This window comes from Trichosurus vulpecula, chromosome 2 (assembly GCF_011100635.1).
Source record: "Trichosurus vulpecula isolate mTriVul1 chromosome 2, mTriVul1.pri, whole genome shotgun sequence".
Taxonomy (NCBI): Eukaryota; Metazoa; Chordata; class Mammalia; order Diprotodontia; family Phalangeridae; genus Trichosurus; species Trichosurus vulpecula.
In genome coordinates this window covers 333,794,506-333,820,794 of record NC_050574.1, presented here as the reverse complement: position 1 = coordinate 333,820,794, position 26,289 = coordinate 333,794,506, and the positions used below count along the sequence as shown (strand labels likewise).

Genomic DNA, 26,289 nt, shown 5'->3' with positions numbered 1-26,289 from the left:
TCAGAATCATAGTGGTTTAGACCTGGGAGGGACATTGGAGATCACCTAATCTAAGCCCTTCACAACCTGGCCTCAGCCTACCTCTCGTCTTACTATATGTTCCTTCCCTTCAGACAAACTGGTCCAGATAAACTGGTCTTCTTACTGTCTCTTATTCACAGCACTTCATCTGTCATTGTGGTTGCTTTGCACTGCTATTCCCCATACCTGGAATATGTTCCTTTCTCATTTCCATCTCTTAAAATCCCTGGTTTCCTATAATGCTCAGCTCAAGCACCACTTTGTATAGGAGACTTCTCCTCCCACCTCCATTCTCCCCTTGCTGCTACTTCCTTCTTTTCACAGTATCTCTATTGTATATACCTGTATACGTTGTCTCTTCTCAGCTAGATTGTATGCTTCTTGGTCAAGCTGTCCACCTTTTGTCTTTACCCTCTGTCCCTGACCATGCCTGGCATATACAATAGCAAGCACTTGATAAATACTTGGTTGGTTGATCAGTTACTTTGCATATACAGAGTAAGGCCCAGAGGAATCAAGTCACCTAAGCAGGATAATTCTGCCTCGTGACCGGTTTGCAACTAGAATCCATGTCTTTGCAGTCCTAGTACATGATTCTTTTTCAAATTACCTCTGTAGTATCTTGTAACAAAAATAAAAGTTTTGAATGTATTTGCTTTAACTTCAGGGATAATTGTAAAAAGAGAAAAGGATGATATCAATTTAAAATTCTCTGGACAGATTTTTTTTTAAGTGACTTGAACCTTCCAGATAGTTTCTAAATTCTGTTAAATCAAGGGAAAACAATGAAAGTGGCATGATGTCACTAAGAACTCTGAATTTGGAGTTAGAAGACATGGGCCACTTACAGCCCATGTGACCTTGTGCAAGTCACTTGACCTTTGTGGGCCTAAATTTCATTATCTTCAAAATGATGGTTGGAATACGTCTGAGATTCTTCTCAGCTTGAAATTCTTTTGCAAAATGTTTTAATATTTGTTATAGGTTGCATGTTGTTATCAACTTCATATACAAATTTTATATATGTATATATGTACATATATATTTTATCTTTGTGGGTTGTTTATAAACTTCGAAGTATTTTGAGAGACAATAATACAGTTGAAAGAATCTTGAACTTGGAGTCACAAGATCAGAGTTAGAATTCCAGCTCTGCTATTTACTACTTATGTGATGCTGGACAAATCACCTAACTGCCCTGGGCCTCAGGTCCTCAGCTGTAGTTACTTGGCATTTATTAAATGCCTACCATATGCAGAGAATAAGAGATACCAAAAAAATGAAACGAGGCATAGCCCCTGTTCTCAAAGGAATTCAATTTATCTCATGAATGTAATCCTGCCTCCTCATTATCATGTCATTCCTATAAAAACATATAATCTGTCAAATAGGAGGAATTCAGAGAATCATGGGAAGACATACAATGTAGGGCAAAATGATGGGAACCATGAGAATATTATTACAATAATGTAAACAAAAATAGCATACTATCTTATTAATTTCACTCATATTAATTGCACATACTGATTTTGATTACAGAAAGCAGATGATGACAAATACTGATTTCCTTTCCATAAAGAGAGGTGGGGGAATACAGTGTTGGGAATAGTCTAGATGGGGAAGTATATTAGGAAATAACTGATATAAAAGCAAAAGACAAGAAAATTTTTTTAGAAAGAAAGAACAGAGTCTGTTTTATAATGATGTCCTTTTGCCACCTGGTTTTCAGAAATAAATTATGGCAGAGAGCAGGGACTGCCTGTACAGTGTAATTTTGTTTTATTCATGCAGCGAATACTAGAGAGAATAGACCTTTTCCCCCTTTGGCATGCTGAGTACCACATCTTGAGTTTCAAAACTAATCTTCAGTAATGAAGAGGAAGTCTGAAATCTTCCATCAATATTGAATTTTAAGCAATCTCAATATTTAATACTAACAGAATGTTATTAAATATTGAGAGCTGCTAAAAAAAATGAATTTAAAATCGTTGTGTTGCCATGCCTGAACAGAGGTATTGTTTGGGCAGGGGCATTGCGATAGGAGTAAGCAACCCCAGTAAGCAATACTCCCAGACTCATCAACCTTAAAGAAAAAAGATCAGGCAAAATATGCACAAGATGAAGTGCCCCTAACCTCAAGAAGCTAAACAATACACAGATTGATTTGGGTTCTACTTAGAATGACATGTTTCCTCCTCTTCACCTTACTCTGGGCTTCATTCAGTAAAACTTTTTAAGCACCAACTTTATGCAAGGTCTTGTTGCTAGAAACTTAATTTGTAGTCAAAAGTGGAATACAGCAGCTCGAAAGCCAAGTTTTAAAATCCTACACTCTGAAGGATAGCCAGGAAGGAGGGATTCAAAACTTACCTACTCCGTTTCCCTCCTTTGACTCTGGCATTGGTAAAAATTAAGTTACGTAATTTATCTTCCTAAGATTTCATTGTGGAAAGAGCATTGGATTTAGGAGTCAGGAGACTTGGATGCTCATTAGCCGTGGAAACTGAACAAATAATTTCACTCCTCAGAAACTCCGTTTCCTCATCTACAAAATAGGGGCAGTGATACATAAATTATTTCACAGGGTTGTTGTGAGGAAAGTGCTTTGTAAACCTTAAATATGAACAGTTAGTAAGAAACCATGTCTGGACTGATACAGCCTCTGATTTTTAAAAAATCATGGAATCATCATTTTTTAATATCGAAAGGGATTTTAGAGATCACCTTTTCCTGTTTAAAAAAAAGATTTGATAATTTCAAATTCTCCATCTCAAATACTTTAAAAGGGGGAAAATATCTATTCAGAAGAGTGTGACAATGTAATATCTGAAGAGAGACACACATAGTATTATGATGTACAAATTTGACTGAAATTGCCACTATGCTATTATTACCTCGCTATATCATTGGTTATGTTGCCTTTGAATTCTCAGCATTTGGGGCAGAAGTGTCTGTCAGTGCCTTGGCTTCATGGTACAATGGCTATTTCGCTTCTAATTCTGGTTACAATAGTAACTATATGCCTTGTCATTATTTTAAATTTCAGGAATAAAAAACTGCCTTTCAAACCCTTGGAGAATTTTTTAACACAAAGGAAAATAAGAGGTACAGATTCAGTATGTAAGATCTACTATATAAGTGGTGTGGTATCTACTCATTCATAAGTGACATAACAGATGAGACCTATAAGTAAAGTGGCAAAAGTGTGAGCAGAATATTGATGTAAAGGCATTTTAAATTCTTCTCCCAAAGCTTAGCACAGTGATATTACACTAATCCACCTTTTCTTCCTACCGGTATGAATGAAATACTGTAAAGAGGAACAATTATATGAAAATAATTTAAGAAGGTAAACTGAGGTCTAATATTCTGTCAGAGCTTTCTGTCTTGCATTTATATGAAAAAAAGTTTATTTCAATATTCCCCAAGGCAATTTGTGCCCGTCCATCTGTAACCAAAAGTAAAATAAGCCTCCCAAACTCTGGAAATATAAACATCTAATGTAAACTAAATGTATAAACTAAATGTATTTCTATAGTAATATAGGGCAAATAAATCCCTTTCTAATTTAGTATAGTTATCTCTGTAGATGTAAAATTTCTTATAGGCAAATCTATCCTGCACCTTGTACTTAAGGTATTGACAAGTGTTATTTAAAAAAAAAAAAAGCGTTACTAGTTGTTTTCCAGAACCCACAGAAAGAGAAATCAGTGAAAACTAGAAAAGAATGCATATAGGGAGTGTGCTTTTGATTGGGAGGTGAGGGGCGGGGGCGGGGGGGGGGACACAGGAGAGAGAGTGAGAGAGCTCATGAGCACAAACATGAACTTAAATTATAGACCTGTCAAAATAACTTGAGTACCTGGAAAGATATTAAAAAAAAAAAAAACAACAGTCTCTTGGCAGGCATCTAAAAGAGCCTCGTGATCTAGGCAACAGTGCATGCAGTTTTCTGAAGGACCAACCACACCTGTCCAAATTGGTTCCCTTATACAATAGTACAACAGACATTAGACATGAGTAAGTAACAAAAATCTCCCAAATGAGTGTGTTGGCACCATATCTGCAGTTGGAGCTGAGAAAGATTTCCATGTTGACATAGTAAAACATAAAATATCTGCCTCAAAGTTGGGGATGTGGGGGTCAGGGCACAACTAGACCCTTATGTAAGCACTACTGCTTTCAGAACACACTCTATAACATAAAGCTCAGAGGGCTAGCTGACACCACTGATAGGATCCACATCTGGAACATTTATTTATTCATTTCTGCACATTTGTAATCTGGGTCTTAAGATTATGCTATGAGGATTGCTTGATTGAGAATCAGAGATGTGTAAGTTGGAGAAGAGAATTCTGGAGGCTATGACAGCTGACTTCCATTATTTGAAGGACTTCCACATGGAAGAGGAATGATAGACTTGTTCTTCATGGCTCCATAGGGCAGAACTAGCAGCAGCAGGTAGAATTTGAATGGGCAGATTTAGGAAAAACTTCTTAGCAGGTGCTCGCGATTGCAGCAGAGGGCTCACCTTCCTTATAGACCTTGGTTTGGCAAGGCATTATATGGAAGGTATCAGGGCTGACCTGTTCCATAGCTCTCTCTGTCCACCAAGTACTGGGTTTTGCTAGAGCTGGCACAGACAGAATCAGCAAACATGATAAATCAGACCTTGATTTATTGTTTAAGTTAATTGTCTAGACTTAAGAATATGATCGAGAAAATGTTAATAATTCAGATTAAACTTAAAATTGTGTTGTGAATATGTATTTTTTTAAAAAGCTAGTTGTTAAACATTTATCAACACACATCTGGGTAATAGAGGCCCTCTGAATCTTCTTGGAGATGAGAATCCATTTGACTTCATACTTAAACATCCTGCTATTGAAACAGTAATGGGGGAAGAACCCTCTTGGAAAGGAGTGAATCTTATTATGTGAACAGAAAAATGTGGAAGGTTCACAGGGTGACTTGAAAGAGTTCAGTAGGTTCAGCTTGAATAGGAAGGGGAAGATTTACTGAATAATTGAAAGATCTGTGGTATTGGTAGTTGTTTTACAGAGGGACATGAGGTTCAATGGGTTTTTCAGGGATACTCAGATGTTGTTTTCCATAGAAAACAGTTAGTGCCCTTGACATGGTCTTGATTGAAGTCTCTTGCTACCTTCAGTTATCAGACTGCCATAGTGTGGATGCCAAATGATTGATCATAGCATACTACAATGGAGAGAGTACCGAATTTAGAGTCAAAGGATTCGAGTTCAAATCAGATCTCTGCCACCACCTTTCAGACTTTCGGAATGTCACTTGACCACCACCCCCAGCCTCAGTTTCCTCATGTATAACTTGAGAAGGTGGGACTAGATGGCCTCAGAGGTCCTTTTCAGCTCTAGATCTAGATGCTTTCTTTCAGGAACCATTGAAGGGGGTATGAAATGAAAGGGTACCCACAGAGTTCAGAACATAGTTTGTTAAAAGAAAAAAGAGAGGAGCAGAAAACAGGAAGAAATCAGAGTTCAGATAGGGATACTGGGAATAGCATGAAGTGCTGATAAATGAGTCCATGCAGTGCATAGGTTTCGTTGAAGTCTTCAGTGTCCTTCTAAATGTGAATGGATGCGTTCTGTTATGTTTGCCCTTTGCCAGTGTGAGGCAGGGCTCCACAGGTACTTATGGCTGATAATTGCTGTAGGGGTTTATTAATTGCCACAAGCAGACATATGAAGAGTTTTTAAATACTTTCACTCATCTTTCAAAAGATTGTACAGTTATCAAGAGCAGAACACCTGGAACAGACTCTTCAGGAAACATCTTTGCCACTGTAATGTTTCCTCGTGGTTAGCACATCAGAAATAAGTACCTCTCCCTCAATCTTGTATCACAACTTCAAGAGGAAAAGTAGGTAGACAATTTTCTAAATTTAAAAGATTTTTACGTGGAAGAAGACACTGACTACAAATTAAGCCTAGAGTTGCTGTTATGTCCAGGAGAGGAAGTAAATTTCTCTGATTCAGGCTACATTCCTTCCTTTGACCATCATTCTTGCCTTGAACCAAAAACCTGGACAACAGAACAACCCAAATATGAGTGTTTGAAAGAGGTATCTGGGATGAAGCCTAGCCATTCTCACTTGATGAAGAATTTGACTATGATTGTGTGTTGCTGACCCCCAAGTTCTCTAAGGCAGAGATGAAAACAGTTATTAAAATGTCCAGCCAAAGCAAACTGAACACTTGATGTACAGGCCAAAGAGCCAAATGCCTGATGTGCAACAGTATTTTTTTGTTTCTTTTTCTCTTGTTCTTATCAAGCAATGTTAGACTGAAAAGCAAACCAGCAGTTGTACCTTTAAAAAAAAATTCGTGCTTACAGTCTTAATTCCCAGTCTCATAGCAGGGGTTCAGGGTCTGAGCTTTAACTGGTCTTCTTGGACTTAATCTTTTAACTACCTGCACTTTGGGATCTTTGGGTTTTCTCTCATCCTTAGCTATCTCTGGAATTATGGTCTTTCACTTGTTTGCTTAAGTACACAGCCCGTATGTCTGCTCCTCTCTAACATTATTGCTCTCCTGGCCTCAACTTCTTGTTTGCCTGGACCCTATGGTAGGTACCTTCTAGGCATCTTTCACTTAGCTAGACTTAATCCTGGCCCCATTTGTCAGGCCTATGCTGTTGTTACCCATTCCCCAACATGGCACTAACCTACTATATTCTCTAACTCTTCTGAACTCATAGCATTAATTGTCTGTACTCATTTGACACATTATCATATATTGCTACATAGCATCTTTTATTACTTAATTCTTGTTATACTAAAAACTCACATTTATATAGCACTTAAAGGTTTCCAAAATACATTCTTCATTACAACTCTGTGGGTTAGGTAGGATAAGTACTATTGTTGCCATTTTAAAGATGAGGAAACTGAGACTCTGAAAAGTCGTCCCTTGCCTGTGATCGTACAGTAACTGTCTGAGACCAGATTTGACCCAAGTTCTCTTGATTCTAATACGCTATTCACTATAACAATCTTGTCTCCCCAGTTAGACTGTAATCTTCTTGGGGGCTAGTGTCATGTCTCATACTTCTTTAGATCCCTTACAGCACCCAGCACAGCTCTTCACAAGTTAAGTCGACAAGCATTATTAAGGACTGAACTATGCACCAGAAAATTCATAGGTTCCCAAAGTGGGTGATATGCCCCTAGCTGGAACAATTCAGGGGGGCTTGTAGTAGCCTCAGGTGCGATTTGGGGGGGGAGTATTGAATAAAAATAAGGGGGCAGGAAGCATAAGGAAAGAAAAATTTTGAAAAACCGTTCATACATGTTTCATCTGTTGTGTCATAGAGTTAAACTCATAGTGATTTCCTTATTTTCCAAGGAAACAAGTTATAGCCGATCAATGGTTAAGTCTGCCAGCAGGTCTTAACAAGCAAGTGTTGGCAAGCGAATGGGTCGTGCATCGGCAGGAATATGTGCATGTAATGACTTGTTTACAATATACTATATGGTCACATGAGACAGTTTTGAGTCATCAAAATTTCAATGCAGGAAAAAACCCCACAAGTTTACAATAAATTATCACATTTAAGATACATCATTTTTAAAAATATATATATTTTTTTGAAATGATACAAATTTTAAGGAAAACCACTAAAGGGTTAAACAGAATAGATCTCCAGATTGGCGCTGAGTAATTCTTTTTTTAAAAAAGTTGGTGGTAGGCCAAATAAGTTTGAGAACCTCTGTGCTAAATCACTGTGCTGAACATTGGTGTTACCAAAAAAAAAAAAAAAGACAAAAACAGTCCGTGCCCTTAAGGAGCTCACAGTCTAATGCTCACAATAAACGTGTAGACAGCTATGTATGAACAAGATATATACAGGATAAATTGGAGGTGATTTTCAAGGGAATGCACTAGCATTAAAGGGCTTCTTGTAGGGGAGCAGGGGTAGCTAATATTTGAAGAAAGCCAAAGAAGGCATGAGGTATGGAGAAGGGAGAGCATTCCCGCTATGGAGGTAGCCAGTGAAAATGCACAGTTGGAAGAATGGAATATTTCTCTTGTTCAAACAGCAAGGAGGCCAGTATCACTGAACTGTAGATATGTGGAGAAGAGTAAAATGTATGAAGACTGGAAAGATAAGAAGGGGCCAGGTTGTGAAAACTTTAGAAGTCAAACACAGGATTTTTATATTTGAACCTGAAGGAAATAAGGAGCCACTAAAGTTTATTGAAGAGGGAGAGGATGCACCATGATTAGGTTTTTGCTTTAGAAATATAATTTTGACAACTGAGTGGAGGATGGAGTGCAGTAGGAAGAGACTTGAGGCAGGAAGACCAATCAGAAAGAGTGAGGTGATGAGGGCCTGCACCAAGGAAGTGGGAGAGAGTCAGAGGAGAGAAAGATGTATGTCAGGGACGTTGTGAAGGCAGAACTAACAAAGCCTTGGCAACGGACTGGATTCCTACCTTGAAAGTGCTTACTAGGTATCTATTGCTTCTTCCTCACAATCAGCCTTGTTAGGTGGTACATAAGCAGTGAAGTTCACTGCATCATAGATTCAAAGCTGAAAGGGACTTAAGAAACCGTTGAGTCCAGCTCCTTCTTTCACAGATAAGGAACTGAAGCCCAGAGAGGTGGAGTCGCTTGTCCAAGACTGTACTTTGTGGATCCAGGATTTGAAGCCAAGCCTTCTATGGTATTTCCTTTTTGAAAAAAATAAGATCAAAATACAGCTTTAAGTCTTCAATACCCTTCCACTGCCCCCAGCAGATGTTTTTGAACAGTGTGTAAAAGCTGCAAGGAACAAAGATGTGATTTGCACACTGTATAGTGCCCTCTGAAAGAGAGGACGAAAGTCAGAGTGCCGCTGGGTCTAAGAGTCTGCCCTCCTGATTTCTTGAATTCAGTTGTGGCCGTTGTTTTTGCAGATTCTTTACTTCTGTAGATGTTGGGGTAGGCTGATATCAGCTGCTCCTTCCTTCCTTCCTGTGACCATGGGGGAAACACAGAGTAACTTGGACACATTAGGATGTAAGTAGTTGATATAGCTTTACCTACCACCCTGTGTACAGCACAGGGACTGAGACTGGCCTAGTGAATTCTCCAAGTGCAGCTCAACTTCATTCATACTTACAGGATCTTCTATGATATTAAACACTGCCCCCCACCTCCCCAGTACAAACATGTTTGTGCTTTCATCCTTTCCTTTGCTCTTGACCCTTTTTTCCTGCCTCCCACCAAATCTGGTTTTCCATTTTTAGGGTCATATTCTTCCAGCTAATCATCAGCTCATGCTATCTATATGATATATACTTCAGATGTTCTTTAGTTAGCCTTACAGTCAGATTTCTTTATGTTCCTTGTTGTTCGTTGATTTTAGTCATGTCCAACTCTCTGTGACCCTTTGGGGTTTTTATGGCAAAGGTACTTGAATGGTTTGCCATTTCCTTCTCCAGCTCATTTTACAGATGAGGAAACTGAGGCAAACAAGATTAAGTGACTTGCCCAGGGTCACAGGACTAGTGTGACCAGATTTGAACTGACAAAGATGACTCGTCCTGCCTTCAGGCACAGCACTGTATTCACTGCACCACCTAGCTGTCCTTTATGTTCATTAATACTAATAAAGATCACTATATTAATATACCATTGGAATTGTGAATTGGTTCAACTGTTCTAAAAAGCAATTTGAAATTTTGCTAAGATACCACTACAAGATAGGTATATGCCAAAGAGGTCAAAGATAGAATGGTGATCTCTTATACACCAAAAACAAAGTTTTAAAAATACACGTTTTCCAGTAGCAAGAACAAGTATTGATCTGATTCTGACTCGACCGTTGAGATGTTTATTCTTCCATCCGTTTACTTTTCTTTGTATTAACAGCTTATTTAAATAGGTCTGATTGGAGTTGTTTATTGTGGTAATTTTTGTTTAAAGAACTGGAAATACAGTAGATTGCCCTTGATGGGGGAATGACTAAACAAGCTGTGGTATGTAAATGTAGTAGATATTGTGTTGTACAAAATGATGAATATGAAGAATATGGAAAAGCATGGGAAGACTTATTTGAACGGATACAAAGTAAAATAAACAGAACCAAGAAAATATATAATCTGTGGAAAAACTACAACAATGTAAACAGAAGAAAATAACAAAAAGTTGAAACTAAGTACTGTGTAATTATAACAGCCAAGCTTGACTCTGATGAAGATATATAAACAAATACCTCCCTCTTTTCTTTGTAGCAGTGGGGAAGCATAGGTATGAAATATGTCATTCTTGGCAAACTTGCTTGGTAACCAGGTTTGTTCACCAGCCAGCCAAGGTTGGTTACCTCTGCTGAAATGTACTTTGCTGTTGTTGATGTTTCTATTTTATTCTTTATTACAAGATACGGCCCTAGAGATGGTGAAGATTGAAATTAATGTAAAAAATAAAAGGTTGATAAAAATTTAAAAATAAGCCACTCCTTTGCAGACATGGGGGGCAGCTAGGTGGTGCAATGAGTAGAGCACTGACCTTGGAGTCAGGAGGACCTGAGTTCAAAGCCGACCTCAGACACTTGACACACTTACTAGCTGTGTGACCTTGGGCAAGTCACTTAACCCAACTGCCCAGCCTTCCCCCTTAAAAAAAAAAAAGAAAGAAAAATATTATTTGTTGTGTGGGATGGCTCTTTGGGAAAAGAAGAAATAGAGGGGAAAGTTTAGATGACCTAAAAACAAAAGATATCAATAAAAATTTATTTTAAAAAATAAGAGGGAAAAGATGCCTGGATATCCAGTGAGGCCTTATAGTTCAGATCCCATCGCAGCAACTAAAACATTGGTATCAGATCCAACACTCTGCCCTGGTTGGGCCACATCTAGAGTAGCATATTCAGCTTTAGGCAGCACATACCAAGAAAGATGTTGATAAGCTGGAGAACTGCCAGAGGGAGGTAACTTAGAATGTATGAACACTGAAAAATGTGTCACATGAAGATTATTTGAAGAAATAGGGTGAGAAAGTAACTTGGAGAAAACCTGGGGTGAGGGGCAGTGTGGGCACGAAGAGCAGATGTCTTCAATTACTTGAAGGGCTGTCATGTGTGATAGGACATTAGGTTTGTTCTGCTTGGGGCCCAGAGGCAGAAGTAGCATCAGTGAGAATAGGATCAATCAATTTTCGGAGTCCTATTTAGGCCACCAAGTGTGAAGAAAAAATTTTCTAATAATTAGAGCTTTCCAAAAACAGAATGGACTTTCCTCAAGATGATCATTTGTCATGTATACCATCCAGGAAAATTCATATTCTTGTACAGGCTTATCTTAGTGACCACCGCATTTGATGCAAGAGATAACTTCCACACAGAGAGGACAGGACTAGGCTTAGGTAGACAGAAAGATGACTTTCCCAGAGAGATCCTTTTCACATAAACTAACTCTTCCTTTTGTATGTTTAAACCATCATTTCTTAAGAAATGCTTCTCCCCGTCTGAAGGTGCCACTGCATAAGTCAGAAGGTATAGCTAATGGCTCCATCAGATCCGTGTCGCTGGTATCTCATTCTTCTCCTTCCCTGTCCCTCCAATTCCAGACTGATCCATGGAGGACAGCTGCTCAACGGATTAGCAGGCCCGACTGTAATGAACGCTGCTCCCTTCCTGTCTACTACATGGTTTTCTGCAGACGAACGAGCTACTGCTACAGCGATCGCCTCCATGCTCAGTTACCTTGGTGGAGCGTGTGCGTTCCTGGTTGGACCTCTTATTGTTCCAGCTCCTAATGAAACATCCCATCTACTTACCTCAGAAAGTAACAGCATCCATATTAAGGATCGTATAGAGATGGTATTATACGCAGGTATTTTGAAGTTTCCTTCTCATTACATTCCTGCGTCCTTCACCTCAGTCATTGTATTAGAATTTTCCTAAGCATATGCAGAAAATTCTCACTGTTAAAACATATTATTGCTATATGGATGGTTATTCTGTCATTTTCTCCCTTTTCTTCAGTTTTACTTATTAACTGATGTCCCTTTCAAACCTGGGGGTGAGGGTGGGGGTCCTCTTGAATATCTTACCAACACTTAAAGCTAAAATCACCATCATCAACAATAACCACTATGTGTAAGTGGTAAGGGCAGCATGGGATAGTGGTCAGCCTTGGAGTCAAGAATATTTGAGTTTGAGTAAGAAGTGTCCCCAGGCCATTGCCTGCTCTAAGGAAGAGTTGCTGATATGTAGCTTAGTAGTTGCCACACCAGGAGTTCACTACACCAGTGAAATTACAGCTCTAGGCAGAGTCAGTAAGCACTTATTAATCATGTGACCAGCTGTATCAGCAAGATTCATCATATCTATGGTAACCATTAATATGCCTGTATAGTTCAGAATCACAAAGTATGAAAGACTCTGTGTAGAAGGCAGAAGAAGTAAAACATTTATTCAGACACCAGAGGATCAGATCCCAGAACCAGTAACCCCAATTTGACGTAGCAGTAATGGTATCCCAGAACCAGTAAGTCTTCCTCAATATAACAGCAAGGAGATTAAAGAGCCAAGCCATCCTGTAACCTTCCCTTCTGCTAGGACCTTCTGTAAACACTCACTCACAAATCCTAACTGTCTGCCTGCGTCCTCTCCTCCCACAGTTCTGAAAGCTTTTGCAGTTCTCAGAGCCCTTCCAGTTCTCTCTCTGTCCATCCCTTCCAGTTCTCTGTCCTCTCTCGAAGTTCTCTCTTCCTCATCTTCTTCATCTTCTCCTCTTCCCCCTCCTTCATCTTCATCATCTGCTCCTCCCCTCCTCCTTCTTCCCTCCTCCCCTCCTCCTTCCCGCCCCCCCTCCCCATAGCTCTCTGGTCTCCCCCTCTCTCTAGTCTGAGCTCAATGGCTACCCACAGGGGATATATACCCTTTGTAGGCCTGGGGCTTAGCATGTAGTAGCAAATGGGTGTAGGCCTGGGGCTTAACACCTGATAGCAAAAGAGTGTGGGCCTGCCTGTAAGCAAGCCTCTCCTAATCAAGCTTCCCTTAACTAGCTCCACCTGAGGCCTTTTGAATGGGCCAGAAAGCTCTTTGATGACATTAGCACCACACCAATGAAGACAGCCATGCCCACAAGGAGTTCACATTCTCATGGGGAAGTCAGGTAAACAACTACATATATACCAGCTGTATACATGGTAAATTGGAAGCAGTCTTAGAGGGAAGGCACCAGCATTAAGGGGGACTGGGAAAAACCTATTGCCAGTTGTAAGATTTGAGCTGGAACTTAAAGGAAGCTGGGAAGAGGTGATAAGGAGGGAGAGCATTCCCTATAGGGGGAACAACCAACAAAAGGGATAGAGATAGGGAGCTACAGCAAGAAGGCCAGTGTTGCTGGGTCACAGAATATGGAGGAGAATCAAGTGGGAGAAGACTAGAAAGATAGGTGGAGGTCAGGAGGTAAAGGACTTTAAAAGTCAAACAGGATTTTATATTTTGTTCTGGAGGTAATAGGGAGATACTGGAGTTTATTGAATAGGAGAGTGGCATGGTTAGACCTTCACTTTAGGAAAGTCACTTTGATGCATGAGTGGAGTATGGCCTGGAGTGGGGAGCAACTTGTGGCAGGCAGATCCACCAGCAGGCTATTGCAATAGTCCAGGCTTGAGGTGATGCGGGCCTGCACCAGAGTGGCAGCTATGTCAGAGGAGAGAAGGGGTCATATTGGAGAGGTGTTGTGAAGGTAGAATCAGTAGAGCTTGGTAGCATATTGCATTTGTTGCAGGGAGTGAGAGTAAGAAGTCATGAGTGACACCTATATTGTGATCCTGGCCGATAACTGGGAGGGTAGTGGTACCTTGATAGTGATAAGGAGATTGGAAAGAGGGGAGGTTTTGGAGAAAAAAAAATAGTAAGTTCTGTTTTGTACATGTTGAGTTTAATATGTCTGTGCCACATGTAGTTTGGGATGCCAATAGATAGTTGGAGCTTTCATATTGGAAATCAGGAGAGGGGTTAGGGCAGGATAAATAGATCTGAGAAACATCTGCAGTTAAGGTCTGTGTTATAATTGAATCCATTGGGATCTGGTGAGATAATTGTTATTGTGTGTCCTTCAGGACCAATGACATTATGAGGTTAATGTCTTGACTTGCTCTTGAATTGGATATAAATGGGGCAGAGCTTTGCAGAGTCTCCAGCCTAGCTCTCTCCTCCAGAGGCATCAAAGTCCAGTGGTGAGACAAAGGTCAAGACAACTAGCAATGGCCCAGGATGCAGTGGGTGACGTTGACCTTTCTAAATTAAGGTCTTTTCCTGGTTTCAGTTTGGCTGAGGCCATGCCCATTCAATGACTAAGGATTGGGTCAGAGTTGAAACAAAGCATAGCTCAGGAGGAGAAGAGAAAAGAATTCGAGACAGAGCCTTGGGAGATGCTTATGCTGAGTAGGTGGGACCTGGATGAAGGTAGAGCAAAGGAAACAGAAAAAGAACATTCACACAGGTGGTGTCAAAGGCTGCAAAGAGGTCAAGAAGGAAGAGGACTGAGAAAAGGCCACGAGATTTAACAGTTAAGAGATCGTCTTTCACTTTGGAGAGAGCAGTTCCAGTTGAGATCAGAAGGCAGATAGCAAAGGGTTTAGAGGAGTCTAAAGTGAAAGGAAGTGAAGGCAACAGTTATTGACAGTTTTTTCTAGAAGTTTAACCATTAAAGGATTAACCATTAGAGGATGCTAACTAGTGGGGATGGCTGGATCAAGTGAGGACTTCTTAAGGATAGAGGAGTCATGGTTGTTGTGTTTGTGTTTCATTTTCAAAGAAGACCATGACATCAGGGAAATGATGACATGACTTGCAGTTGAGTGAGGGAGGGCTGTGCAAGGTCACCAGCTTCACTTCTTCCTCCAGAGCCATCTGGATCCAGTGACCAGATATTCATTAGGATAACTGGAGATGACCCAGGATGCAGTGGGAGACCCTGGCCCTTTTAGACTAAGGCCTTTTCAGGTTCTCACTTTGAGTGAGGTAATGCCCATTCAGTAAATAGGCCTCTTTAAGAAGTAAGGAGTCATGGGCATGTTTATAGGCAGCAGGGAAGCATCAGTCACTAAGAACTTATTAAGTGCCCATTATTTACCAGTCACATTGACAAGTGCTACTCATACAGTTCTTTGCCTTCCAGAAGTTCACAATTCAGTGGGGGAGACAGTGTGCAAACAGTTATATACACACAAGCTATGTACAGAATAAATAGAAAATAAAAGAGAGAAGACATTAGAATTGAAGAGGGATTGGGAAAGACTTCTTGTAGAAGGTGTGATTTTTATCTGAGACTTGAAGGAAGCCAGGGAAGCCAAGAGACAGAGATGAAGAGAAATATCATCAGAAGGATGGGACACAGCCAGAGTAAATGCCCGGAGCCAAGAGATAAGAGTGTCATGTTAGGGGAACTTCAAGGAGACCAATGTCACTGGATCAAAGAGTATGTTGGAGCAGTATAAGGTATAAGAAGACTGGAAAGATGCAGTAAGGTTGTAAAGGGCTTGAACAGCAAATAGGATTTTGTATTTGATCCTGGAGGTGATAGGAATCCTCTAGAGTTTATTGAGTAGGAGGGCAACATGGCCAGACTTGTGCTTTAGGAAAATCACAGTGATGGCTAAGTGGATTATGAATGGAGTAGGAAGAAACTTGTGGCAGGCAGACATTTTTCTCTTTTATGTTTCATTCAATTTTAATAATCAGAGGGTAGTGAACAAAATTATCTCCCTTCCTTCTTTCAAGTATTCTTATAAGATTTTGACGTGTAGGAAATACTTTGTTGTTGAGACTGCATTTTCCTCTACTGACTCAAATGTTTTTTATAATATTCAATAAACAATAAGGACTGGAGGATTTTGTATATTCTCTTATCCTTTCAGTCAGTTGTGTAATGGTAAAGATGTGATCTGCTCTGGAACATCAAGTTACAAAACCCGCCTTGTTCCCATTTCCTACCTTCACCAGTGATGCCCTGTGTTTATTTAAAAATGTTTTAGAGTTGTGAAGGTAAACATACAGATTAATAGTGATTATTCTCTGTCACTCTTCTTCCTCTTCTCATTTTTTATTTTGGTAGAAATAAGATCTGAGATATTTTCCCCCATGCCTTTCATATCATTTCTTCTCTAATGTAACTTAAGAACTTATCCCTGCATATCCACAAAATCGTGTCACCTCCAGCATGGGCTTCCTCTGTGTATACTTGGTGTAGTCCAGCTATGCATGCCATCTTCATCCATTTGTCTTGGCTTTCTTCAGTGCCATTTATTCAGCATGTGCAAGACTGTGATGTTAGAATCTTAACTATCTCTGCTGTCCTTGATGGTGATGAGTGTTGTATCTTGCGAGGTTTCAGTAATCATAATTTACATTCCTTTGGGCAGAGCACCTGAAGGTAAGGGTATAATACTCTGTGTGGACAGAGGGAAGGAAGGGAGGGGGGAAGGAAGAGAGGGAGGAAGGAAGGAAGGAAGGAAGGAAGGAAGGAAGGAAGGAAGGAAGGAAGGAAGGAAGGAAGGAAGGAAGGAAGGGAGAGCTGTATTGCCCAACTGGTTAGTTCCAGATGGGTCCCCAGTAGGGCAGCTCGTACTGCTACTCCAAAGGTTGTTGTTTGTCCTTCATGCTCATAGAGGACCATGACATTGGTGGGGTGGGGAGTGTGCTGCCATGGCATGCAAGTGAATTGGATTTAAGCGAGAGAGGGCTTTGCAAAGCCACCAGCCTCACTTTCTCCTCCAGAGCCATCTGGGTTCAGTGGCAAGACCTAGATCAGGATGATTGGAGATGGCCCTTACTAGCTGTGTGGCCAAGAGTAGACTATTTAATTCTCAGCCTGTTTTCTCACTGTCACAATGAGGGGAGAATGTTTTGGTCAGAAACCCTGAGGTCCTTCCCATCCCAGATTGAATTTATTTTTTTGACTAGGTAAAAGAGGCCATTCTTTGCCTCATTTCTTACCTAGCCTTAATCACTGAATGGGCAGTCAAATTGAGTCCTGTTGAAGACCTTAGCTTAAAAAGGCCAAGGTTTCACACTGCGTCCAGGGCCATCTCCAGTTGTCCTGCTCTATGTCTTGCCACTGGACCCAGATGGCTCCGGAGAAGAAAGTAAGGCTCGTGACTTTTCACAGCCCTCCCTCACTTAGATCCAGTTCACTTTCATGTCATGGCATCACCTCTCTGATATCAACGTCCTCTTCCATATTGAAGGACAAACAACAACGGGTTTTATACAAATATTTTGATAGATTGGTTCGGTTTTTCATCAGTTATTGTTCTCCTGCTGTTTTGTCTTTAAATGCCCTGGGGATTATTTTTCCTAGTTCATTTCAAGTCAAGCTTTCTTAAAACTTAGTTTTTTCTTCCACCTCATATAGCATTTTAGTTACATTGATCAAACATCTTTAGGAAATGAATGAATTAAAAGCATTTATTTAGTGCTTCCTGTGTGCCAAGTATTTCTAAGCATGGGAATACATATTAAAAAATTAAGAGAGCCCATACTCTTGGGAAACACCTTCTAGGGGGAGAGACAATATTTTTTAGGGGAGCAGAGGCCAGGGAAAGGGTTTTTTCTTTGGAAAAGTCACAGAACTGGAGAATGAACCCATAGGAAAACATATTGACACACCTTTTCCAGTAGCAGTGGCATTGTTGATCTAATTGTGACACAGCTGTTGAGATGTGTACTGTTCTATCCATTTGCCATTTTTTGATGTAAGCAACTTGTTTAAATAGGTCTGATTAGAGTTGTTTTAATTGTATACTATATCTTTTTCTCATTTTTGTTCCTTTTTATTGATTTTGCTCTTTGCTCTAATGGATCAGTGGTGCTACTATATTGGTGATTTGGGAATGGCTGCAGTGTTAATAATGAGTTTTATTATCTGGTAAAAATGTCCATTTTTTAACATTATTTTGTGTTCCAACATATTTAATCTTCCAGCTCTTTTCTCAAAGGAAATAGTCATTCTGTATAGGCATGAGGCTTCTGTGTAGCCCCAAGCCTTTAGCCTCTTTCATTTTATTCCTGAATCATATTTTCAATATTTTTTTGTTATCTTTCTGATGTTCACCTTTGCATTGAAGTCACAGAGTGTTAAGGTATGAGTTGATTTAATTTAGAGGGCTTTATTAAATACAAAGAATTTTTCCACCTTCTAATCCTCTGCAACAGATGTGGTTGTATAAGCTGCAGTTGTTTTGATGGTCATATTTTTGCAATTGCTTATCATGAACACTGCAATGCAAGATGACCAACTGTCCTCTGAAATTGTGTTTCTTACTGCATCTGTATGCACAATAAAACCAACTCTACCAATATATGCAAGGTGACTGACCAGGATTAAGGATGCTTTGTGAGGTCAGTGCACAAAATGAAGTTGTTTTACTCAAAAAGAGAGAAACCAGGGGTGATCAGTCTCTTTAGCATAGTGCTTAGGTAGAGTGGGTGTCTTTAAAAATGTATTACCAGCCTGTTTCCAGAGGTTGGAGTGAGGGAGGGGGAGCCTGACTCCTTACATGTCACATAAACAGCAATAAAAAAATACCTCAGAGAAGAAAAACAGCTAAAAAAAAAAGTACAAGAAAAACCAAACAAAATTTTAAAAAATGGCAGTGTCATACTGATAAAATTTTGTACTATTGTAGAGCAGCTGATTCCTCTACAGTAACAGTTACAATGGTGATGTAAAAAGAAACAACACAATCCTGTCCCACGAGATGGACTCCAGTGGATAAGTACACATTCAAAGAAATTAAAGCAAGAATTGGCAGCGCTGAGAAAATCACAAGACCAAACGAAAGAAGAGCTGGAAGAAAGCAAAAAGGTTGATGCTTTGTCGTACAGCACAGGAACCTTTGTGCTTTCAGGCCTCCTCATCTAGAGCAGAGTGTTAGGGTCAGAATCCAGAGAAGGAAAGCTAGAACACACGGCCAGAGAGAAATGTGCAGGGACTGGATGTTGCAAGTTGTAGAATGTCAGAGTTAGAGTTTTCTTGTCATGCATCACTGTGACCTGTTATATCTTCCAGATTTTCTTGCCACCTGTTTTTCTTGGGCCTGTAAAAGGGGTAAGAGTGTGCATTAAGTTTAGATTTTTGTATATCCATGATTTTTTTTGTAAAACAGAACAGATTAATTAGAGTAGTCATCAGATAATCATCTGTGAACTTGATGTTTTCTCTTTTCTCCTGCTCATCTACCCTTTATTTTAAAATGTTGTTTTTTGCTTTGATGTTTTGCTTTTGCATTGCCTAGATTTTCCTGTATGTTCCTCTCTCCTCACCTTCCCTTTCCTCCCAGAGAGCCAGCCTGGGGTATAGGAAAATAGCTCGCATACCCATACTTACCTATAAGTTGAATTAAGGAAATTGCTTTCCTAATCTTTGTAATAACACTCTGTATTTCTCTAGTGCATTACAGGTGCAAAGCACTTTCCCATTCATTTTCTCAGTTGTGTTGCATAAAAACCTATGGAATCCTGGGTGTGAGAGAACAAAAGGGAAGTCTGCAAAGTCCCTCATTAGCAAGTAGCACATCTGAACCTGAGTCTGGTGACAGCATGTCTGATTCACTATATACTCTGCCATGGTGCCTCTCATAAGAGGCAAGAAGAAATAAACACAGAGGTTTCAAGTAACTAAACAAACTTGCAAACCTAGTCATGTTCTTAAAATATGCATAAAATTGTTTTATTGTAATATTTGATATAATTTGTAAGTAGTAAGAATGACACATCGTAGAAATACCTAGTGGAGGTACTTACTACTAATCGCTCCTTTTGAGGGTTGGAAAGTGCTTCTTATATATTGCACATTTGATCTTCACAATAGTCCTGAGCCACTTACCCGGGTTACACACATATCTCATAGGTGAGGCAGAATTAGAAGTCTGGTCTCTGACTCCAAGTACAGCCCTGTCTGCTTTCAACTCTCCATACTGCGACACCAGTGACAGATCTTTGGTTTTGATCCCATTTTTAAACTAGAATTTGAAAAGTTGTTTCTTGATTATTGGAACATGAAAGGTATAGTTTGTGGTTTAACCATCTGTAATCACAGACTAGCTTCTTATCACAACCATATTTTTGGACTTCATCTGTCCAGTGGCAGTATAAAATAATTTTAATATTAATTTAAGCGTATATAAGTAAATCTTCAAATAGTATGCACTCCAAAGATAAATACAAATTATTTTAAAAATCATTCTGAAATTTTAGATTACCCTTGCCACTGCCTCCCTCCATTAATGCAAATAACCAAGAATTGACTGTATTCTTTTAAAATGAGAGACTCTGAAATCATCTGATATGTGGATAAGGGAGCTACAGTAAGGAAGGAAAGCTAAGCATCAGAATGAGTTTATTTGGCATTCAAGTGCAGGATTCAAAATTGTCCATTTCTAATTGTACCCTTGAATAAAACTCTTTATAATTAAATGTTATATAGGTTTATCTCACTTGATGAACGGTATTTCTTTTTAAAAAATTAATTGGAAACCAAATCATCTAGTGCAGGGGTTCTTAAACTGAGATCATAAGCTTTTTATAAAAAATATATTTATTAACTGTGGAATTGATATCCTTTGAAATCCTATGTATTTTATTTTATGCATTTAAAAACGTTATTCTGAAAAGGAGTCAATAGGCTTCACCAGATTTGTTGAGTCCATGACACAAAAAAGGACCACTGATCTAGTCCAACCCCTTTGGCCTTTATTTTGTAGCCAAGGAAAGTGAGAGCCAGAGCAAGTAATCAACTTGCCTTGAATCACATAATTATTTAATGTAGGACCATGATTGAAGTCCAGGTCTCCTGACTCCAGTCCAGTGCTTTTCCTTCTGTTCTGTGTTTTTCCTGTCATTTGTAAATTTAATTTTCATAAATAATATTTTCCATTGACTTCTGTTATTTATTGAGATACTTTAAGTAATCTCATTTCTGATTATTATCCAGTTAGCGATGATTCTTGACATTTCAGCCTTAAATTTCCCTGCCAAGTAATTAATGCATTGTAAATAAACACTCAGATATGCTAAACCATAAGGAGTTCCTAATTAGGGCAACTCATTTCTGAAAGGACAATATTCTGATAATACAGAAGTAGTTACCCTTTATCTGTTATGTAATTTATAAAAGTTCTAACTATATCTAACTTTTAAGAAGTTCAGAGATTTTTTTCTAATATGGAATAAGCTTCCTTTATACTAAGTTGTGAAAAAAATGGGGTGTTAACCAAATATCCCTATTAAGCCATCAAATACTTGGATAACCAGCTTTCAAAGAATCAGAATATAATAAAGTATAATATAAATAAATATTATATTATAAATGAATGGTATATTCATAGAAACACATATATTATAAATAAAATATTCAGACTATGTATAACATGATTTAGTCTTTACTTTCAAAGGATATGGCTAGATCTTACAGTGCTTCAGTACTATCATTTTAAGTACCAGTTCTCATTGTAGAGGTCTAGAAGATGTAAATGATGAAGAATCTATTCTTACCCAACCGCATACCATGGCCTTTAGAGTACATTCACTCTATTCTACTTCAGCACAGTTTGAAATGAATACTCCTTACCTATTACCATGTTTTTAAAGAAAAACTCCATTCTGGATGCTAGTAAAAGTATTCCGTAGTACTGTTGGTTTAGATTCTAAGTCTTTAAGCCATAGTTTTACCAAAGCAAATATACTCATTACTGGCCTGTAAAAGTTGCCAAACGGTGCCTGTTCGTTGATACCAGTTCTGGAGTCAAGGAAGTGAGAGACTGAAGGAAAGATGCCCTAAATACTAGAGATATTTGTAGAAACACTTTTTGTAGCAGCAAAGTGGAAATTAAGCAAGTGCCCATAAATTAGGAAAGGGCTAGATTATGGTCTGTGAATGAAATACAAAACAATTACTTTGAAAAAGGTAACAAATGAGAAACTTGTGAAGGCTGGTGTGAATTAAAGCAGAATGAGGTAACCAAGAACCAAAAGAACAGTATATTAGATGATCACAAAGGTTATAAAGAAAAACAGCCCTTAAAAGACATTAGCACTCAGATCAGCACAATCATCAATCTTGATTCTAGCAGCCTGATGAGGAAGCATCTTAGTAGAGATGTGGTGAAGCATAGGACGATAAGGAATGCTTGTTAAAACAGCAGACTTAAAAAAAGTACATCTGTAGAGAGGCCTATCAGCACCCATGTCTTGATTAAGCTGTCTCATGTTCAGTTTTACACTAGTCTGTCCTTTTGGCTGGCTAGACTGAATTGTGCTTGGTATACACACTATTGTACCGAGGAAGGTATTAAACTGCAGCACAAAATATAAAATGTGTACTTGATCAACTTTGCCATTTGTTGGCCTGTTTCTTGGATGCAATGGAGGGTTCTATTTAGAGGAAAGAGCACTCTTTGGAATTGACAGCAGTGGTTTTTTATGAAAGCATAACCAAAACATTTTTAGGAAAGGAAATGCCCTCATTGTATACTCTAGGGGAACATATCATTTTCTTTGGTAGGCCTTGAACATTATAGAGATTTGCAGGATATAATTATTCTTCGGGGGGGTGGCGGTGTTTGTATTCTGTAATATGCCTACCTACATTACCTTAATTTTCATAACCTATTACTACTATCTTAATTTCTTTTTTAGATTCCCTTCTAGTTTGTTCAGAACTTCCTCTGTTTACGAGATCTTTGCATGTATCACAGGCCTCCTTTATGCCTCAAAGTGTTATCTTATGGTTGAAAGTAAAGCCTTCTATATGTCTTTTCTGAATTTTTTCTGAGTTACTATTTTATTAATAAATGTAATTTATTCTGGTAAAAAATCTAGTCATCCTGAACTCACTGATTTACCTTTTACAGCTATATTTTATTTGTTTTTGCCACATTTTTATCTCATACGATGTACCTATTTTTAATGCTCCAATCTGTCACATCCAGCATATGAACCAAAGTGCAAAGAAGTACTACTTCTCATATGAACAAGAAACCTGGCACCAAGAGAGAGCCTGGAGAAGAGGAACTTAATTTCTACTTGTCAGTAGTGGGGGAAATGTAGCAATGTACCATATGAGACAAGCCAGAATAAAGGAGAAAAATGGTGATGACATTTAGGTGGTTCAGTGAATAGTGTCGGGCCTGGAGTCAGGAAGACTCATCTTCCTGAGTGCAAATCTGGCCACATTCACTTGCCAGCTGTGTGACCTTGAGCAAGTCACTTAACCCTGTTTGCCTTAGTTTCCTGTTCTGTAAAATGAGGGTAATAACCGCACCTGCCTCTCCTATAATTGTGAGGAACAAATGAGATAATATTTGTAAAGTGCTTAATAAATTATATAAATGTTATATAGTAATAGGAGTAGTAGTGGTGGTGGTGGTAATGGTAGTAGTTTTGTTTTTAATTTAGTCATTTTTTTGGTCCTGTCCAACTTTTTGTGACCCCATTTGGGGTTTTCTTGGCAAAGACATTAGAGTGGTTTTCCATTTCCTTCTCCAGCTCATTTTACATAAGAGAAAACTGAGGTAAACAGGGTTAAGTGACTTTTGCCCAGGGTCACACAGCTAGTAAGTGTCTGAGACTGGATTTGAATTCAGATCTTCCTGACTCCAGGTCCAGCACTCTATTCATTGTGCCACCTAGCTGCCTGTTAGTAGGAGCAGCCGAACAGGGTTCTTCTGTACTTACATAGACCCACACTCTTCAGAAAGAGAGATTGAAGACTCTCTGTTTGCAAAATGCACCGCAAAGAAATGTACCCCCTGCAACTTAAAGCATAAGTTTCCTGAATATGTTTAAAATGTATTTTGTGTGAAAGAAGCTAGGAAAAAATTAAACTGGTTTGGAAGGTTGTCAAGAAGCTCCTGAAACTTGGGGTCTCTTGAGCACCAGAAATCCTAGTGTAGTAAAGAGCATTAAGATTTGGCAGATTCTGGAATGATTTTGCCTCTCCTTCCCCAGCCTAATACCCCAGGAGAAGGCACACACCTCACCAAGATAGGGAACAATAAGCTATGAACTCAAATAAAGATTTTGGTTGGGAGGAAGCTGTGGTGTAGGTAAGGTTTGAGGGCACTGCAGCAGTCTTTCCTGTTGAATTTTTGCCCTCTGATTGTTCAGGTGTTCCATTGTTAATGTTTCCATTGTTAATTAGAGTGCATATTCTTTTAGAACAGGGAGCATGCCTACAATTTTTTTTTGAAGCCCTAACACCCATGGTCAATGAATAAGTGTGTAATGAGCACGTAATAGGTGCTTGGAATCAATAATAAGTGCTGTATTTGACATCTAAAATTGTTGCACAGTGACTAGTTAATCGCTCTTGCTCTTTTGTTACTCTCTCTTTTAGAATTCGGAATTGTATGCCTGACGTTTTTTGCAGCAATCGCCTATTTCCCAACACGACCTCCATTTCCCCCTAGTGTGGCTGCAGCAAGCCAGAGGCTAAGCTACAGACGGAGTTTCTGTAGGCTCTTAAGGTAAGTGAGTGTGCTTGAGACCGTTTCATGGTTTTACTTAGCAGTTTAAAAGACATTTCCAGGCTTTCTGGGTCTAATAAAAAAGAAATTATCTAGGAAAGTCTCTCTTCAAGTAATATTGTTAAGCAAGTGAGTGCGAAGTGGGTGGTTGCATATCTAGGTGATCTCTTCAGTCAAAAATAGAAAGAAATTGAGCATGAAAAATCTTATTCTAAAAAGTTAGATAATTTATTTACTGGCTTTTTGCTATAATGAAAAAACTACATCATATCTGTACAGTACTAACAGCCCTCAAGTTGAGTTCTTCTGAAGCACACATAAAACTATCACTGGAAATATTCTGACTTACTTTAAAAAAAATACACAAGTGTGGTTTTTTCCCTTTGTATGTATTGTTAGACTCAGTTCTTTTGAGTGATCATGATGTCTTGGAAAGAGCTGTGAACTTGGAGTTACAAGACCTGAGTTCAAATCCTGGTGGTTTCCAACTCTTCCTGATCCCGTGGACCATATCACACCAATATATGGAGGTTTTTTGGCAAAAATAATGGAGCGATTTGCCATTTCTGTTCTCCAGTGGATTAAGGCATACATGGTCACACAGTAGTTAAGTGTCTGAGGCTGGATTTGAACTCAGGTCTTCCTGACTCTAGGCCCAGCATTCTATCCACTGAACCATCTAGCCGCCCCTCTCTATACATAACTAATAGCTAGCCTACTGTTAATTTCCAGAGACTTATGCCATGCTTCAGGGTGCCAAGATGCTATATTCTCAATTTGATGGCATAACTTAAATTTAATTGGCGGGTCACAAGTGTTCCCTGTACAGAATTTAATCCTTTGGGTCCATATTGCATCATAAATAAAAGGGCATCTTTTGCTCTGACTCAGGAAAACACACTCCACATTGTTTATTAGTGGGGGTGAATTTTTGTACATTATTTCAGTCTGCCCCTTGTGATCCATAACACACATTTGATGAATGGCTGGCAATAGTTAAGATGTCTCTAGTGTTGGAAGTGAATTACTGCTCTGCGCAAAGCTAACTGTCCTACAGAGGGATCACATCAGTGATCTTGTCCTCATTTACACTATGGTATAAGTGACAAACCTCACCGTTAGTACTTGCTAGTTTGTTTTTACTACAGCCAAAGAAGGCAATTTCTTCCCCTTTTTTGTAGCTATCAACTTGTCATGTTTTTTACCTAATGAATACAGTGTACACACACACACACACACACACACACACACTCTCACGCTCTCTCTCTTTCTCTCTCTCTCTCTCTCTCTTTCTCTCTCTCTCACGCTCTCATGCGCTCTGTCTCTCTCTTTAAGAATCTGTCCTGGAGCAGTCCAGCAGCCTGCACGGCACATTAGAGCAAACGTAACAAACCCTAAGTTGATCACTATGCCCACTTGTCTTGTGGATGCAATTGTAATATTTCTACCTTCAGTTTTAGTTTTTCAGTTGAATGCCTACCTGCATCCTGCATCTTGCCTTATTAACTATATATTAGTCCATTTCCTCAGCTTAACTCAAACACATCTGCTTGAAATTCCCTTCGTCTCCTTACCCCACTTCTGCCTCCAGACTTCCTTTCAAGTAGGGCCTTGTGTGCAAAACCTGCTCCTCCAGCTCCCCAGCCTCTGATCTGAACCTCAGCACCTTTGTGAATTGCTTGACTGCTTTCTGTTACCTCCCAGGGCTGGTCTCCTGAAATTCACTCACTTTATGTACTACTTCCATTCCCTACCCTTTAAAATG

At 39.2% G+C, this 26,289-nt stretch overlaps 1 protein-coding gene across 1 annotated transcript in view; it reads left to right on the top strand.

The window, feature by feature from the left end:
- Nucleotides 1-26,289, top strand: part of SLC49A4 (solute carrier family 49 member 4) — a 129,355-nt gene that overhangs the window by 41,489 nt on the left and 61,577 nt on the right. Inside the window, exons 3-4 of the mRNA XM_036742880.1 lie at nucleotides 11,610-11,875; nucleotides 24,395-24,524. Coding sequence (XP_036598775.1) covers nucleotides 11,610-11,875; nucleotides 24,395-24,524 — 396 coding nt within the window. The remainder of the gene's footprint in view (nucleotides 1-11,609; nucleotides 11,876-24,394; nucleotides 24,525-26,289) is intronic.